The sequence below is a fragment of the Bubalus bubalis genome, chromosome 11 (genome assembly GCF_019923935.1).
Source record: "Bubalus bubalis isolate 160015118507 breed Murrah chromosome 11, NDDB_SH_1, whole genome shotgun sequence".
Classification (NCBI taxonomy): Eukaryota; Metazoa; Chordata; class Mammalia; order Artiodactyla; family Bovidae; genus Bubalus; species Bubalus bubalis.
The window spans coordinates 3,112,400-3,129,222 of record NC_059167.1 but is presented as its reverse complement, the minus strand read 5'-3'; the positions used below and the strand labels follow the sequence as shown (position 1 = coordinate 3,129,222).

At 38.9% G+C, this 16,823-nt stretch overlaps 1 protein-coding gene across 6 annotated transcripts in view; it reads left to right on the top strand.

The window, feature by feature from the left end:
• SPATA7 (spermatogenesis associated 7) overlaps window positions 1–16,823 on the top strand; it is a 38,985-nt gene that overhangs the window by 14,440 nt on the left and 7,722 nt on the right. For 5 of the 6 annotated variants that reach the window (XM_025295132.3, XM_044924659.2, XM_006061471.4 and 2 more), the window contains 4 exons: window positions 488–615; window positions 11,820–12,289; window positions 14,721–14,787; window positions 16,463–16,578. In XM_025295132.3, the coding sequence (XP_025150917.2) occupies window positions 488–615; window positions 11,820–12,289; window positions 14,721–14,787; window positions 16,463–16,578 (781 nt within the window). The remainder of the gene's footprint in view (window positions 1–487; window positions 616–11,819; window positions 12,290–14,720; window positions 14,788–16,462; window positions 16,579–16,823) is intronic. The other variant, XM_025295131.3, reaches the window with a different exon arrangement.

Here is a 16,823-nt window from a genome sequence, read left to right as displayed (position 1 = left end):
ACTCAATACCTGACTTAAAGCTCACTAAAATGTGAAACCACTTTTTTGGTTTGTATTTGCAAATGAATAGCAGTTAAGAAAAATGGAAGTCAGTTATCCTAATTAAAAATAATATTTTAAAATTTCATGTCATTTTTTGTCATATAAAACTTACATTTTTATAACATGATGGTACTGACAATAGTATTTCATTTGTAGGGGAGTATATGAATGAATTCAAACTCTGCACTTCTAACCTTTGTATCTCTGTGTCTGCTAGCGGTTGTTCCCTTGAGCCCTTAAGCTTAATCAGTTTGTCATATCTCGTTTGTGCTCTTTGAATAGTTAATCCATTTGAAGTTTCAGAAAACCATATGGATTTTTACTTACATATCAGTAGTGTAAACATTTTTAGCAAGAAAAAAAGTACTCTTTCTTAGTCTTCAATCATCAAAAAATTAATTTTTTCTATTTTACTCTGTATTTCAAAAGAATTTTTTCCCCTCAGATGCAGACCAACAGCGAAGAGAGAAACTCAAAAAGGAATTAGCAAGGTGTGGGAGGGGGCTGAAATTTACTAAGACTACAGTGCATCCTAAAAGTCATTCCAGGTCATTACTTAACGCTCTACAGAAGGTAAGACAGCATTTTTACCTTTTCACAGTAAATGTTTCTAAGGTACTTCATTGATGGTGCAGCCTGTTTTTGATAATGTTTGCTATAGGTCAGAATTGGTAAACTTTCCTGTAAACAGTCAAATAGTAAATATTTCAGGCTTTCCAGGCCACACAGTGTTGCGACCGTCGCGCCACTGGGAAGCAGCTGTAGACAGTACTTAAATGAAGGGATATTGCTTTGTCCCAGTAAACCATTATTAACAGAAAAAGGTGGTGGGCCGGATTTGATCTGTAGAGGGTATAGTTTGCTGACCACTGCTTTAGGTTTTTTGTGATACCCTTTATCATCTGATTAAGCAAGCTCTTTTCAATTCCTCATTGCTTAGAGAATTTTCTTCCTTTCTCATGAATATATGTTAATTTTATCAGCTGCTTTTTCTGCATTTTTTGAAATGGTGGTACAGTTTTTCTTTTTAATCTATTTCAAATATAGTGAATTCAAATTGAGTTTCTAATGTTAAATCAATTTTGCATCCCTAGTATAAATATAGCTTTGTCATGATATATTACCTTTTTTTTGCACATTACTAAATACAGTTGCTAACATGTTGTTTAGGATTTTAGCATCTGTGTCCATTATTGATATTGACCTGTCATTTTCCCTTTTTCTACTATGTCAGGTTTTGCTAGCCTCCTAAAATAAACTGGGTGCTACTTCCTCTTTTTCCATGCTCTAGAGTAGTTTATGTAAGTTTGTAATTATTTGTTCCTTGAATTTGATGGATTTCAACATTAAAATTATTTGGGCCTAGAGTTTTCTTTGAGATTTTTGACTGATTCAATTTTTGAAAGCATTATAGAACTATTTTCATAATTTGTACATATGTAGAAAGTTGTCTATTTCATCTAAATTTTCAAATTCTTGGTATAGACTTGCTCATAATCTCTTAAATCATATCATAATCTCTCTTGAATATGTATTATTTCTTCTTATCTTAATATTGCTTTTTTTTGCCTTCTTTCTTCTTTTCTTTATTATTCTCACCAGAGATTTGTCAGTATTATTAACCTTTTTAAGGACATATTTTTACTCTGTTGATCCTTTGATAATTTGCTTTCTAGTCCAGTAATGTTTATGCTTATCTTTATTCTCCTCTTTTGGCTTTCATTGAGTTTATGTTGCAGTATTTTTTCTGCATTTGTTTAGCTTATTTTCAGCCTCACTTCTTTAGTATGAACATTTTAAGGCTGTGTATTTTTCTCCAAGTACTACTTTAGCTGCATTCCTCAAGTTTTGATATGTGGTATTTTTATTGCAGTTTAATTCAAAGTATTTTATAGTTTCCATTATAATTTTTTCTTTAACTCATTGTCTTTTTGAAGTGTTCCTTAATCTCTATGTCTGTTTTTTCTCCTGGTTTTCTCTTTGCTACAGATTGCTAGCCTAATTGTATTTTGATCAGGGCACATCTTTTTGATACTCATTTCTTGAAATCTGTTGAGATTTGTTTTATGTCCCAGCAGGTGGACAATTTTTTTTTAATGCACTGTCATTATGTGTTTGAAAAGAAAATATGTTTTATAGCTCTGTGCAGCATTTAATAGATAGTGTATCCATTTGATTAAGGTTTATATACTTTAGATGTTCAAATCCTATTGTTTTTTTGTCTGATTAGTCTGTTGTGATTACGTATTTAGGTATTTCTCAAAAAATTAGCACTAGCAATTTTTGTTTTATATATTTCAGTCTGTATAATTACACACAGACAGACCTGTTCTTGTTTAGTTGCTGTCATGTCAGACTCTCTTGCAACACCATGGACTGTAGCCCAGCAGGCTCATGTTCTCTTTAGGATTTCCCGGGCAAGAATACTAGAGCAGAACAAACACATGAAAAGATGCTCAACATCACTCATTATCAGAGAAATGCAAATCAAAACCACTATGAGGTACCATTTCACACCAGTCAGAATGGCTGCGATCCAAAAGTCTACAAGCAATAAATGCTGGAGGGGGTGTGGAGAAAAGGGAACCCCCTTACACTGTTGGTGGGAATGCAAACTAGTTCAGCCACTTTGGAGAACAGTGTGGAGATTCCTTAAAAAACTGGAAATAGAACCGCCTTATGATCCAGCAATCCCACTGCTGGGCATACACACTGAGGAAACCAGAAGGGAAAGAGACACGTGTACCTCAATGTTCATCACAGCACTGTTTGTAATAGCCAGGACATGGAAGCAACCTAGATGTCCATCAGCAGATGAATGGATAAGAAAGCTATGGTACATATACACAATGGAGTATTACTCAGCCATTAAAAAGAATACATTTGAATGAGTTCTAATGAGGTGGATGAAACTGGAGCCTATTATACAGAGTGAAGTAAGCCAGAAAGAAAAACACCAATACAGTATACTAACGCATATATATGGAATTTAGAAAGATGGTAACAATAACCCTGTGTACGAGACGGCAAAAGAGACACTGATGTATAGAACAGTCTTATGGACTCTGTGGAAGAGGGAGAGGGTGGGAAGATTTGGGAGAATGGCAATGAAACATGTAAAATATCATGTATGAAACGAGCTGCCAGTCCAGGTTCGATGCACGATACTGGATGCTTGGGGCTGGTGCACTGGGACGACCCAGAGGGAGGGTATGGGGAGGGAGGAGGGAGGAGGGTTCAGGATGGGGAACACATGTATACCTGTGGCGGATTCATTTTGATATTTGGCAAAACTAATACAATTATGTAAAGTTTAAAAATAAAATTAAATTAAAAAAAAAAAAAGAATACTAGAGCAGGTTGCCATTTCCCTATCCAGGGGATCTTCCCAACCCAGGGATCAAACCCACATATTCTGCACTGGCAGGCAGGTTCTGGACCACTGAGCCACTAGGGGAGCCCGCATAGAGACTTGGAGATGATATATTTTCTTGGTGAATCAGACCTGTTGTCACTGTGCTTTGAATTTCTTTACCTTGATGCTTTTAATGTTAATATTGAAGTGTTTTCTGATAGTAATGTGGTTAAATTAGCCTTCATTTCATTGGTATTCCTTTGGTATATCTTCCTCCATTTTTTCATCCTAGTAGTTTAGGTGGGTCAGATTATTCACTGATAATTTTTATTCTTTAAAGTGAAGCTCTTCGTATATTTTTATTTCTTCCTTCTTGTGTTGTGTACTTTCTGTTTGACCCACGGTAGTAGGCAGAATTCTGAGCCCCACAGTGACGCCTGCGTTTAAACAATCCCCTCCTCTTGCATGTAGGCAGGACCTGTAACTTGCTTCTAACCCATGGCATGTGGCAGAGGTGATGGGATATCACTTCCATAGTTGTTAATGGCAAAGTGGAGGGAATTCCCCCCTGTGACGGAGAGAAAGAGAAAACAGGTCAGGGAGTAATTTCTGTAATTTCCCCTCTCCTAGCCATGTCAAAGAAACAAGAGGAAGGGGCTCTTTGTGCTCCTCCCCGAGAGCTTTTGGTGTGGTTTCTAGAGGAAAAGGCTTGCAAGCAGGTACAGACTCCCCAGGTCTCAGGCTTCACGCACCTGCGCTGGTCTGCACTCAGTCTTAGCAGTTAGCTGAAGCCGCCTAGCGCAGTCTTCTCACCAGCGTGTGTGACCTTCAGCAGCTTCCATCGCAGACACGCACGTGCTCTGGCCCTGTTTCCCCCGCCAGAGGCCTGTCTCACTGTGGATTTCAGGTTAGTTGTTTGCTCTGTGACCTTATTTCTCTCATTAGTTCAAGAAAAATTATTAATTTGCAGGGTATCCGGCTTTTTTCTCGTTGAAACTGAGAGCTATGTTTTTACTATTTCTTAGCTGAAACTGCAAATTTTTGTGTGTATGGGATGGTCTCTTTAAACTTTTTAATTTTGAAGATTTTTAGCATCTGTAAAGACAGTGGTATAATGAACCCGCATGTTCTTGTCCCCCAAGTGCAGCCATGATCAGTTCAGGGCCAGACTTACTTCACATATAGCCTCATTCACTGCCTCCTTCCCAGATTATTTTGATGCAAATACCAGATATGTATTTTTTATCTATAAATATTTCTATATGTATCTGAAAGACCACCATACCATTATTGTGCCTTTAAATTAATAATTCTTTGATATCATCAAATATCTACTGTTCAGATTTCCCCATTGTCTCTTTCTTTTTAGTTTGTTAGAATTGGCATCTAAATAATTTCAACTAATTGATAAATTTCTTTTAATCTCTCTTCCTCTCGTCTTTTTATCCCACTGCAATTTAGGTGTTGGGAAAAACCGAGTCATTTGTCTTGGTTTAGGGTTTCTGTGGACCATCTGGGTAATGTAGATTTAGACTACAATCTTGTATGGAAGCAGCATATGATTTCAGATTCTCAAAGGCCAGTGTTCCCTCACTGCCGGTGCTAAGAGAGGCAGGTTTCCTTGCAGGTCACTCCCTGGGGTGTAGCTGTGGAGAGGACCCCAGATTTGTGAGCGCAGCCCCCTAGGCTGTCCAGATGAGGCCCTGGGCTTCGTTTCCTGGCCCGAGCAATGACATCGCCTGTTGCTGAAAGCCGCTGCCACAGCTGCCCTCTAGGCACCGAGCGGCACCTTTTAACTCCAGCTCTTGAAGGCATTGTGCGTGAGGGTGTGACATGTCAGCAGGAAGGGGGCGTGAGGAAGAGCATTTGTAAGTTAGCGGTGAACCTGGGTCCTTTTTATGTGAGGAGTGTGGGGGAATCAGAGACCACCTCTTAGTTGGGAAGTTATGTCATCATATTGACTCATTATGTGACAGTTTGCAGTATGGGGAGGGCTTCCCTAGTGGCTCAAATAGTAAAGAATCTGCCTGCAACGCAGGAAACCCAGGTTCAGTCCCTGGGTTGGGAAGATTGCCTGGAGAATCCCACGGATAGAGGAGTCTGGAGGGCTGCAAAGAGTTGGACATGACTCTGCGACTTTCACTCACTGCAGTGTGGGGAAGAAATGATTAAGACATGGTCCATAAGACAGCAGAAGGAGCACAAGAAATGTAAAGTAGAATCCCCAGGACTTGGTGACTGACTCCATGAAAAGCAAGAGGCAGGAATTACAGAGTTCCCAGGTTTCTGGTTGGGGCAACGAAGAGGATGGTGCTCATTAACTGAAAGAATAACAGGACGAAGTGCAGGTTTTTTTTGGGGGGGGGGGCGGGTTGGGGGAGGCAGATAATATAAAGTATGAGTTTACTTGTTTGGACCTGCTTGATTTGAGATCCCTTTGGAACATCTAATATATTCAGTAGAGAGTTGGATAGAAGTATCTGTGTCATGAAAGAGGTGTGGGCTGAAAATAGATTTGGGAGTCATCAGGAGAGCTGTAACTACGTTGAAGAGCCCCCAAGGCTGTCACACTGATTAAAAAGGACTAGAAAAAGAGCTGCTTCCTTTAGAGTAAACCTACTATACACTGTACCATCTGGGAATATGTTTGTCAATATTTGACTCATGTATGTATTTTCATATTTAGTGACTATTTTTAAACTGAAAATTTTAAATCCATTTCTATTATCTAGCATTTTGAATATCAATTAATAATTATATTTTGAGGTAAGAGTGGGACTTGTTGAAAACAAAATATATAATTAAGTCTATAAATGTAGGACTTTTTTATTAATTTTTCCTTTAGTCATTGTAACCCTGTAACTTTTTTTCTCTAAAAAGTTAGTTCATTATTCTTTTATATAGGTATATTTTTTTACTCCATTTAGACTTCATAGTAACTTGCAATTCACTTACATTTTTATAAAACTTGATAAATATTTCAGTTCAGTTCAGTTGCTCAGTTGTGTCCAACTCTTTGTGACCCCATAAATTGCAGCACGCCAGGCCTCCTTGTCGATCACCAACTCCCGGAGTTCACCCAAACCCACATCCATCGAGTCGGTGATGCCATCCAGCCATCTCATCCTCTGTCGTCCCCTTCTCCTCCTGCCCCCAATCCCTCCCAGCATCAGAGTCTTTTCCAATGAGTCAACTGTTCGCATGAGGTGGCCAAAGTACTAGAGTTTCAGCTTCAGCATCATTCCTTCCAAAGAACCGCCAGGGCTGATCTCCTTTAGAATGGACTGGTTGGATCTCCTTGCAGTCCAAGGGACTCTCAAGAGTCTTCTCCAACACCACAGTTCAAAAGCATCAATTCTTCGGCACTCAGCCTTCTTCACAGTCCAACTCTCACATCCGTACATGACTACTGGAAAAACCATAGCCTTGACTAGATGGACCTTTGTTGGCAAAGTAATGTCTCTGCTTTTTAACATGCTGTCTAGGTTGCTCATAACTTTCCTTCCAAGGAGTAAGTGTCTTTTAATTTCATGGCTGCAATCACAATCTGCAGTGATTTTGATAAATATTTAGGTACATTTAAACTAAAATTATCATTTGAGGCATAATATTTTGATAATTGGATGGGTTTTATGGGCAATAGATGCCTGTGGTTATAATCTGAATTTACTGAAAAGTTTGCTACAATTAAAAAGAAAGTGGTAACCTTAGCCTGTGGACATACTAGCTATTTATATACATGAGATCAAGTAATCAAAAACCTTTTCTTTAATTTCGCACACTCTTAATATGGGTGACTTTTTTTCTCTCACATTTTGACTCACATGCTGTCACCTCAGATACTTAAGTCTGCACCCTCTACTCTACACACAGATATTCACCATTCATTCACATCACTGGTGTAGCACATACTATGTGCTATTAAGATTAGTTGAATATGAATGTGATTATGTTATTAAATAAATGTACTTTAAAAGCACTATAAAACAACAAAAATGAGAAGCTGTTGGTTTGTCTTATAAAATACAATTTGAAGCTTTTTGCAGAACAAGTGTAATCAAATTTTTAAATTGTACCCATCTTGTTCCACACTTGAATTGGTTCCTTAACTGTTTTAAAACCTGACAGTTGGCAAATGTCTGTATAGTGTTTTTTCTGACATTATCCCTGAAAAAGATTGATTTAATACTCAGTTGTTCTGTGATTATAAAATTGACATAAAAACGTGTTTCTGTAAACTTTCAATGATTATCACTTTATATAAATTCTTAAATCACAGAAACAGTTTTTAACAAATCGCACTAAACTAGAAAGTGACAGTGGTCAGATTATCACCAGAATTTTTTCCCATTGACATATAACTGATGAGTCCTTTTCTGATTGTAGAACTTCACAGTGATTTGCTGTTTTAATTTTGGTGAATTTACCAGTGTGTTAACACATTTTCTGTGAAAATTGTATCCAAGCTTTCTGATATTCACAGCTAAAAATTATATAATCTGAAAAAAAGCAGATGGATATAGTTGATTTTACACTGTGTTCTACTGGTTTCCAAGAAAAGACAAGCTAGGATACATGGTAGAGATTATAAGATATAAAGATACAGAAAAGTTTCATGCCTTCAGCTGATTCAAGAGCAATTTTCCCAGCCCATTTCAGGCACATGAGAGTATATTTCTATCTTTAAAGACTTCAGTGTTTCATTTTGTTTATTAAACAGCCATTACTGATAAGAATTTTCTTACGGGTTGTCTGATGCTTTATGCATCTCTGCCTGCTATGATCTCAGTTTGTACTGTTCCCCAAGTACATAATAATTCCTGTGATTATTATTTAATAGCCCTAGAAGACTTTTCAGATCGAACTAGAAATTGCTTTCCAGGGATTCAGACTCCTCTGATATGTAAGCTGCCGTGTGAACCTAGTTTGGTAACACTTTTTACAACTAACATATTAAAGTCATTAACTAAATAGTACCCTAGTAACGCACAATTTAATGCCAGAATACTTCGTTGCTTTGAGTCATTTCACCTTATGTTTGGATAGAGTTAGAAAGCACTTGGAAAGGGAATAGGTGGATTTGCCCTATTTTAGGTGTGATCACAATATCCATTTATCTGCAGTTTCCTTTCGAGGCAGATCAGTACTTGAGTTAGCTGACTTGTTCACTACTGCGAAAGCAGTGGAAATCAGTTTAAGGTCCCTGGAGGTATAAAAAATGAATAATTTGCAAACGAGTCTGTAAAATAGCATGACACAGTGGGACGAGTTCAAAGCTGTGAGACCCTGCACCTTGGTTTCTTCATCTGGAAGAAGCAGAGGAATGATTGTGCCACCACCCAGAAGTTGATGCAGTGCTTAAATGAGCTGTGTGTGTGCATGAACTGGAACAGAGCCTTGCACAGTGTATGTGCTCCATGCCTAGTAGTGAAGTGACGGAAGTCACCGCTCCTCGCACTTCTGCTCACGGGCAGTCACAGTGTCTTTTGTGCATTGAAAGCGCTCAGCTCCTCCTCATTCAGCGTATCTTCCTCTTATTTTCCTCCTCATGAGCTTGTAGGACAGATACAACTGGCTAAATCCTAGCCTTTTTCACCTCAGTTTAACTTACATGTAACTTCCCCTGTACCATTTAATGAAGTGTCTCAGTGTTCTGTTAAGGGTACACAGGTGTCCATAAAGTCTGGAATTATAGACAGGATTTCTTGGGCATCCTGTCTGCAAAAGAATAAAATATTACCAATGCTCTTAAGCCTTATGAATCCACAGTAGAACTAGTTCTTCCAAAGTTAAAGCATACATATATACAATGTAATACGACTGAGCCTTAAAAAATGAAATAATGCCATTTGCAGCAACAAAGATTCAGTGAGAAGTAAGTCAGAAAGAGAAAGACAAATACCATCAGTTCAGTTCAGTTCAGTCACTCGGTCATGTCCAACTCTTTGCAACCCCATGGACTGTAGCACGCCAGGCTTCCCTGTCCATCACCAACTCCCAGAGCTTGCTCGAACTCATGTCCATCGAATCAGTGATGCCATCCAGCCATCTCATCCTCTGTCGTACCCTTCTCCCACCTTCAGTCTTTCCCAGCATCAGGGTCTTTTCCAATGAGTCAGTTCTTCACATCAGGTGGTCAAAGTACTGGAGTCTCAGCTTCAGCATCAGTACTTCCAATGAATACCCAGGACTGATCTCCTTTAGGATGGACTGATTGGATCTCCTTGCAGTCCAAGGGACTCTCAAGAGTCTTCTCCAACACCACCGTTCAAAAGCATCAATTCTTAGGCTCTCAGCTTTCTTTATAATCCAACTCTCACGTCCATACATGACTACTGGAAAAACCGTAGCCTTGACTAGACAGACCTTTGTTGGCAAAGTAATGTCTCTGCTTTTTAATGTGCTGTCTAAGTTGGTCATAGCTTTTCTTCCAAGGAACAGGCGTTTTTTAATGTCATGGCTGTAGTCACCATCTGCAATGATTTTGGAGCCCAAGAAAAGAAAGTTGCTCACTGTTTACATTGTTTTCCTATCTATTTGCCATGAAGTGATGGGACCAGATGTCATGATCTTAGTTGTTGAGTTTTTAAGCCAACTTCTTCATTCTCCTCTTTCACTTTCATCAAGAGGCTCTTTAATTCTTCTTCGCTTTCTGCCATAAGGTTGGTGTCATCCGAGTATCTGAGGTTATTGATATTTCTCCTGGCAGTCATGATTCCACCTTGTGCTTCATCCAGCCCAGCCTGGCATTTCTCATGATGTACTCTGCATGTAGGTTAAATAAGCAGGGTGACAATATACAGTACATCAGCCTTGACGTACTCCTTTCCCTTTTTGGAACCAGTCTGTTGTTCCATGTCCAGTTCTAACTGTTGCTTCTTCACCTGCATACAGATTTCTCAGGAGGCAGGTCAGGTGGTCTGGTATTCCCATCTCTTTAAGAATTTCCCACAGTCTGCTGTGATCCACACAAAGGCTTTGACCTAATCACTAAAGCAGAAGTAGATGCTTTTCTGGAACTCCTTTGCTTTTTTGATGATCCAACAGATGTTGGCAATTTGATCTCTGGTTCCTCTGCCTTTTCTAAGTTCGGCTTGAACATCTGGAAGTTCTCGATTCACATACTGTTAAAGCCTGGCTTGGAGTAATTTTGAATTACTTTGCTAGCGTGTGGGATGAGAGCAATTGTGTGGTAGTCTGAACATTCTTTGGCATTGCCTTTGTTTGGAATTGGAATGAAATCTGACCTTTTCCAGCCCAGTGGCCACTGCTGAGTTGTCCAAATTTGCTGGCATATTGAGCGCAGCACTTTCACAGCATCCTCTTTTAGGATTTTAAATACCATATGATATCACTTACACGTGGAATCTAAAATATGGCACAAATGAACCCATCTACGAAACGGAAACAAGACTCACAGACACAGAGAGCAGACAGGTGGTTCCCGAGGCGGAGGGCAGGTGGGGGAGGGATGAACTTGGACTTTGGGGTGAGCAGATGGGAACTGTTCCATACGGAATGAATAAACAAAAGGGCCTGCTGTATCGGGGGAGGGAACTAGACTCACTATCCTGTGATGAGCTCTCATGGAAAAGAATATAAAGAGTGTGTGGAGCCGAGCCCCTGCTGCACATCGGGACTAACACAACACTGAGTCCACTCTACTTCAGTTAAAAAATTTTTTGTTAAACCAGAAAGAAAGAAAGCAGGTCAAAATGCCTTCCCTTTCAAAGCTTTCCCCCCTCATGGGAAGTTGAGAAAGAAACACATATGAACTTTTTCTGGCATAAATCTTTCTTAATTGTGTTTAAAATATCAATCACTTGAACTAGAGCTCCATACATTCTGAGAAGTACCTTTTCATTCCTTCAAAGCGTTTAAGTCACAGTGGAACTGCTGGCACTGAAGATGGCCATGACAACAAGGCAGGGAGGGGCAGATGCTGCCACCAGCTGTGGCTGAGAGCGCTCAGAGTTGATTTAGAGACTCAGATGAAACTGAGGAGAGGGCAGCAGAGGCTGAGACGGTTGGATCGACCCAATGGACATGAGTTTAAGTGAAGGACAGGGGAGCCAGGCGTGCTGCAGTCCATGGGGTCACAAAGAGTCGGACAGGACTTAGTAACTGAACAACCACCACCTCAGGACATGAGTTCAAGACCACAAATATTGGTATGTGTTATTAATCACTTTTTTAGTTTCAGAAAGAAAAATGATTGCTATCACTTAGGTTTAGAATGATATTTTTATATATAAATAATTAAAAAATGAGAATAACTTCATATACAAATTTCCAGGAACATAGATGTTATATTTGCAGGACGTAGCCCTGAGGCTCTACATTTTTTAATATGTAATCAGGAGATCCCCAATTATCTGAATTTGTAAATATGATTGATCACTGTTAAACCAAATGTTCTTAGCCTTCAGGAGAACCACAGGATGAAAACGGTTTATTAATCGAAGAAGTGAATGAATTTCCATCTTTTACACAGTCACCAGTAATTTCTTCTGAGAGACTAAGTCTACCTAAGTCTCAGAACGTCCTCACGAATTGTACTGAGAAGAACTCCAGCTGCTCCATGTCCAGCATGGATCACACTGCCTCTGGGTCCAAGAAACCATCCTCTGGAACCTCCTACGGCAGAGGGCCCAGGGGCACATTCCCCGGGTCCCAGAAGTTTCAGTTAGTTATTTCAAAAGCACCCAGTGGGGACCTTTTGGACAAACATTCTGAACACTTTTCTAACAGACATTTGCCATTCACCCCACGCACTTTAAAAACAGAAGCCAAATCTTTCCTGTCACAGTATCGATATTATACACCTGCCAGAAGAAAAAAGAATTTTACAAATCAGCGGATAGAAGCTGAAACTCAGACTGAATTAAGCAGGTATCACACGGTAACTTATAGTAGACCCTTTAAGATGTGGTAGAAATGAGATACTCCCCTCGGTCTCACCGCGTGCCTGCTGTGCCAGGCTGCACGCCTGCTCGTGTCCTTCGATTGCGGTGAGACTAGTGTGACTTCTCCTTCTGCACGAGTCATTATTACAACTATCAGAGCAATTGTTAAAAAAGAGAAATAGCTATTAAACTTGCCAAGCTCTTTATAAACATGAATGTTATATATTTTAATTTATTGTTTCAGACGTGGTACTAGAACTTGTGTGTGGTTTTAAATATACTTCCAGAAAATCCTTAAAATATGTCATCAAACAGCATTTGTATAAATATGTTCATTGATTTATGTTAGAAATGGCAAAACAGTGGACTACGTGCAGGGAGAAAAAGCAGTTGTCTAATAACTACCCCTGTGCTCCCTTGCCTGCCGGTACTCAGCAACAAGTCCTCAGGTGTAATGTAGACAATTGGGATAATTTCTGGAAATTAAATATAATGTGCCTCAATAATATTTTCATATACAGTAGTACCTGGCACACAATGAATATTCATTAAAGGTTGCCAAATGATTAAAGAAAGAAGCAAATCTTGTTAAGTATTGAGTGTCAGCAGATTTGTAATTGTTTTTCCTAGTGTTATATAAATGAATACTTATTTGGTACTAGGTTTTAATTATTTTTAAAAGTAAAAAACAGTTTATGACTAGTATCTTTTTCTCTGGGTAAATATAAGAAGTATAACAACATCAGTCTGTATACATTTAAAGAATTAAGAAATTAAATCTAATGGTAGGATCTTCAAGTGAAGAGGAGATGATGAAAGCAAATGTTAGGTTGCTGCCAAAGTAATTGAGGTTTCAGACCTGGAATTTTAAATCATTATAACTCGGCTCACACATATCTTTATTGATCAAAATAGAAACCGTTACAGTCAACACATTTTTGCCAATGAAAATTAGTTTGTTTATTCCTATAGCCTAAAAATCCATGCCTCAGGATTCAGTGACCTCTTGGAACACATTTTCTGCCTCCTGCTGGCTGTGGAAGATTTTTCCTTGCGAAAAGTCATCGGGTTGCTTAAAGAAGTGGTAGTTGGCGAGAGGTCAGGTGAACATGGCAACTGAGGCAGAACTTTGTGGCCCGATTCGTTCAACTTTTGAAGCGTTGGTTACGCAGCGTGCAGTTGGGCATTGTCATGAAGACTGCAGGCGTTGCGGTCTTCGTGCAGCTCATTGATTTGCTGAGCATACTTCTTGGATGTAATGTTTTTGCCAGGACTCAGAAAGCTGTAGTGGATCAGACCGGCAGCAGACCACCAAACGGTGACCATGATGTTTTTTTGGTGCAAATTTGGCTTTGGGAAATGCTTTGGAGTTTCTTCTCTGTCCAACCACTGAGCCGGTCATCGCTGGTTGTTATATAAAATCCACTTTTCATTGTACATCACAGTCTGATTGAGAAATGGCTCACTGATGTTGTGTAGAATAAGAGAAGACGACGTGTCAAAATGATGTTTTTGATTTGCAGTCAGTTCATGAGGCACCCACTTATCAAGCTTTTTCACCTTTCTAATTTGCTTCAAATGCTGAACAGCCATAGAATGGTCAACATTGAGTTCTTCGGCAACTTCTCAAGTAGTTGTAAGAGGGTCAGCTTCGATGATGGCTCCCAGTTGGTCGTTGTTAACTTCCGATGGCCGCCACTACGCTCCTCATCCTCAAGGCTCCGTCTCCTTTGCAGAACTTCCTGAACCACTGCTGCACTTTACAGGCGTTAGCAGTGCCTGGGCCAAGTGCGTTGTTGATGTTGTGAGCTATCTCCACTGCTTTACAACCCATTTTGAACTTGAATAAGAAAATCACTCAAATTTGCTTTTTTGTCCAGCATCATTTCCATAGAGTACATATAAAATAAATAGCAAGTAAAAGTCATAGGCAAAACATAAAGCAAGGTATGCACACTAAAAGGATGTGTAACATAGCCACATTTATTTAAGAATGTATTCCAGTGTCAAATGGCAAATCTCAACAATGCAAAAACTGAAATTACTTTTGTACCAACCTACTATATTGGGTAGCTAATATATTGGGTTGGCCAAAAGGTTCATTCAAGTTTTCCATACCATCTTACAGACAAACCTGAACGAACTTCTTGGCCAACCCAATAACATACTTTTCTGATTATGTTTTTGACAGCTCTTTCAACATAATAGTTTCCATTTCCCTAGCCCCATTCTATCCTACTGAAATCTAGCTGCTATTTGAAAAAGGAACAAGAAGCATATGTGATCCAAACCATATCTATTTTCCAGTTGTATCATTAGAAATCTCTTAAGTTTTTTTTACCCCTAGATAGTAAAGCTTGTTTTCACAGTGTTTGTGTCTTGAAGGTTTAACAATAATTTCTTTTAAAATATTACAGCTTTAAATCTGATTTTGAGACAGTTGAGATCAAGAATGCCACAGATTCAGAAATGAACGTAACGCAGGTAATAAAAATGAGACCTCTTTGTGTTACACATTAGAATTATAGCTGCCTTAATTGAATATGTGTAGCTCTTTGAACTGTGAAGAATAATCTCTTGGTGACATTTTTTGCATGTGATATAGCCAAGTATACAGAAGTATTGCCTATTTACAAATGGTTATAGCTCTCCATGAGTGGCCAGATGGATCCTGCCCAATCTGCTAAGTCATTTGTTGTTAATGTGTTTTCTAGATGGTTGGCTGGCTGAATGGATGGATGGATGAATAAAATATCTTAAATTCTTTTTTTTTAATACCTTAAATTCTTTTCAAAGATGCAGACTCAAATCACTAAAGGAGCCAGAAAAAATTATGCAGAAGTTTAGTTTCTATGCCTGTTTTCTTTTTTTTTTTAAGAGTTGCCACTGATAATATATAAAAATAGATGGATATTATTCTCCTGTGCTTGCTCTTTTTACTAGATCGTAAAAATCTTTTTTAGTGTTTGTATTTTGAATATTTAGCAATCATTTCTTTTAAACTGTTACAGCTTTTAGTCTGACTTTGAGATAAACTTTTTATTAATCATGCACTTGTTAATCATACACTTGTATCCTAATTTTCAAGTTATTGTTTGTGAAAATGCTTTGTCTATTAAAATCACAAACAGACTCAGGGATAGAAGAATAAAATATAAGCACACTCAGCTTTTCTCCTTCCTTCTGAAAGTGGGTAGAGGATTGTGGGTTTGCATCTCGGCCATTAATAGCTGTGTGACATCGGGTTCTGCCATGTAAGGCCCAAGAACAGATCAGTTCCTCTGAGAGCTGAGTTACCACATCTAGACAATTGTGCTTTTAATGCTCAGGATCATTGGAAGGAACAAGTGTTGCAGGTAAAGCACCTAGTGTGACCTGGGCTCAGCGCGTGACGGCTGTGCCAGCTTGAGATGCAGGAAGCAGGCTCCACAGGTGGCTAAGCGGACGAGCAGGAGTCCACGCTGGTGACATTGTGCTCCGAAGGTTTGTCTGTAACCCTGCAAGAAGATGGCATGTCCCTTGCTCTATAATCAGTACCACCAGCATCTACTTGAGTATCAGCTGCAGTAGATAGACCAACATTCAAAAGCACTTTTAAGACTGTCAAGCACTACACATAAACTAGCAATATCAAGGTTAAATCTGCTCGTTATATGCTCAGCGCAGTACGTGCCCCCGGTCAGGGTTCCGTAGAAGTAGGAGTTGGGTAATATTGTTCCGAGAGCCAGAGCTGCCGCTGCTTTTACATGGTCGATAACATTTGAAACAGACGGGCTATTTTGAGTTTCTGAATAATAGGATATTTACTCTCAAGTTAACTTAAAACTTGTATTTCATTTTCTCTTTATATATATGTATGGTTTTTAATACCATTTAAAATATTCCTCATTAAAGTATAAGAAATTGATTTATCTTTAAATAAATTTAAGAAAAAAGTCTTGATTGTATGAAAAATGAATTCTAAAATATCCTTTGTCCTAAAGGCGTCAGTCACTTTTTTCTGCTGGATATCTCTACTCTCTTTCATCAAATATTTTTGGAAATTTGATGGTTTGCTTTAGCTCTTCTTCCTTATGTTTGAAGCATAAAGCATGAAGCATAAGCAAAAAGCTTATGTTTGAAGCAAAATAAAGATTTATTCTTCTCGTTGTATCTCCAGGCATCTGGTTGTGTGTCAAATGGTACCAAAGGAAGAATAACCCATTTGCCTTTACAAGGGCATGAGTTACTGTGGGAGAAGATTAGAGACGGTGCCCTCCAGTGTTCCTCGTCAAGGTATTTCAGCTGTTTATATCTAACCACTTTCCTGTGCAACAGACGCAGAGCAGCTTGAGTCCTGGTTCATCTACGTGCACTCCAGTCTAGTTTGGTATTACGCAATTCAGTTTACTAAGGAAATATTACAAAGTAGGTAGTCACTATAAAAGTTTAGAAGGATTCATTTTGCTAATTTCCTCACTAAAGGGAGAGGGGACCCTGGCTTGAACTATTTCCCATCGCTGTTCATCCAGGGAAGAATT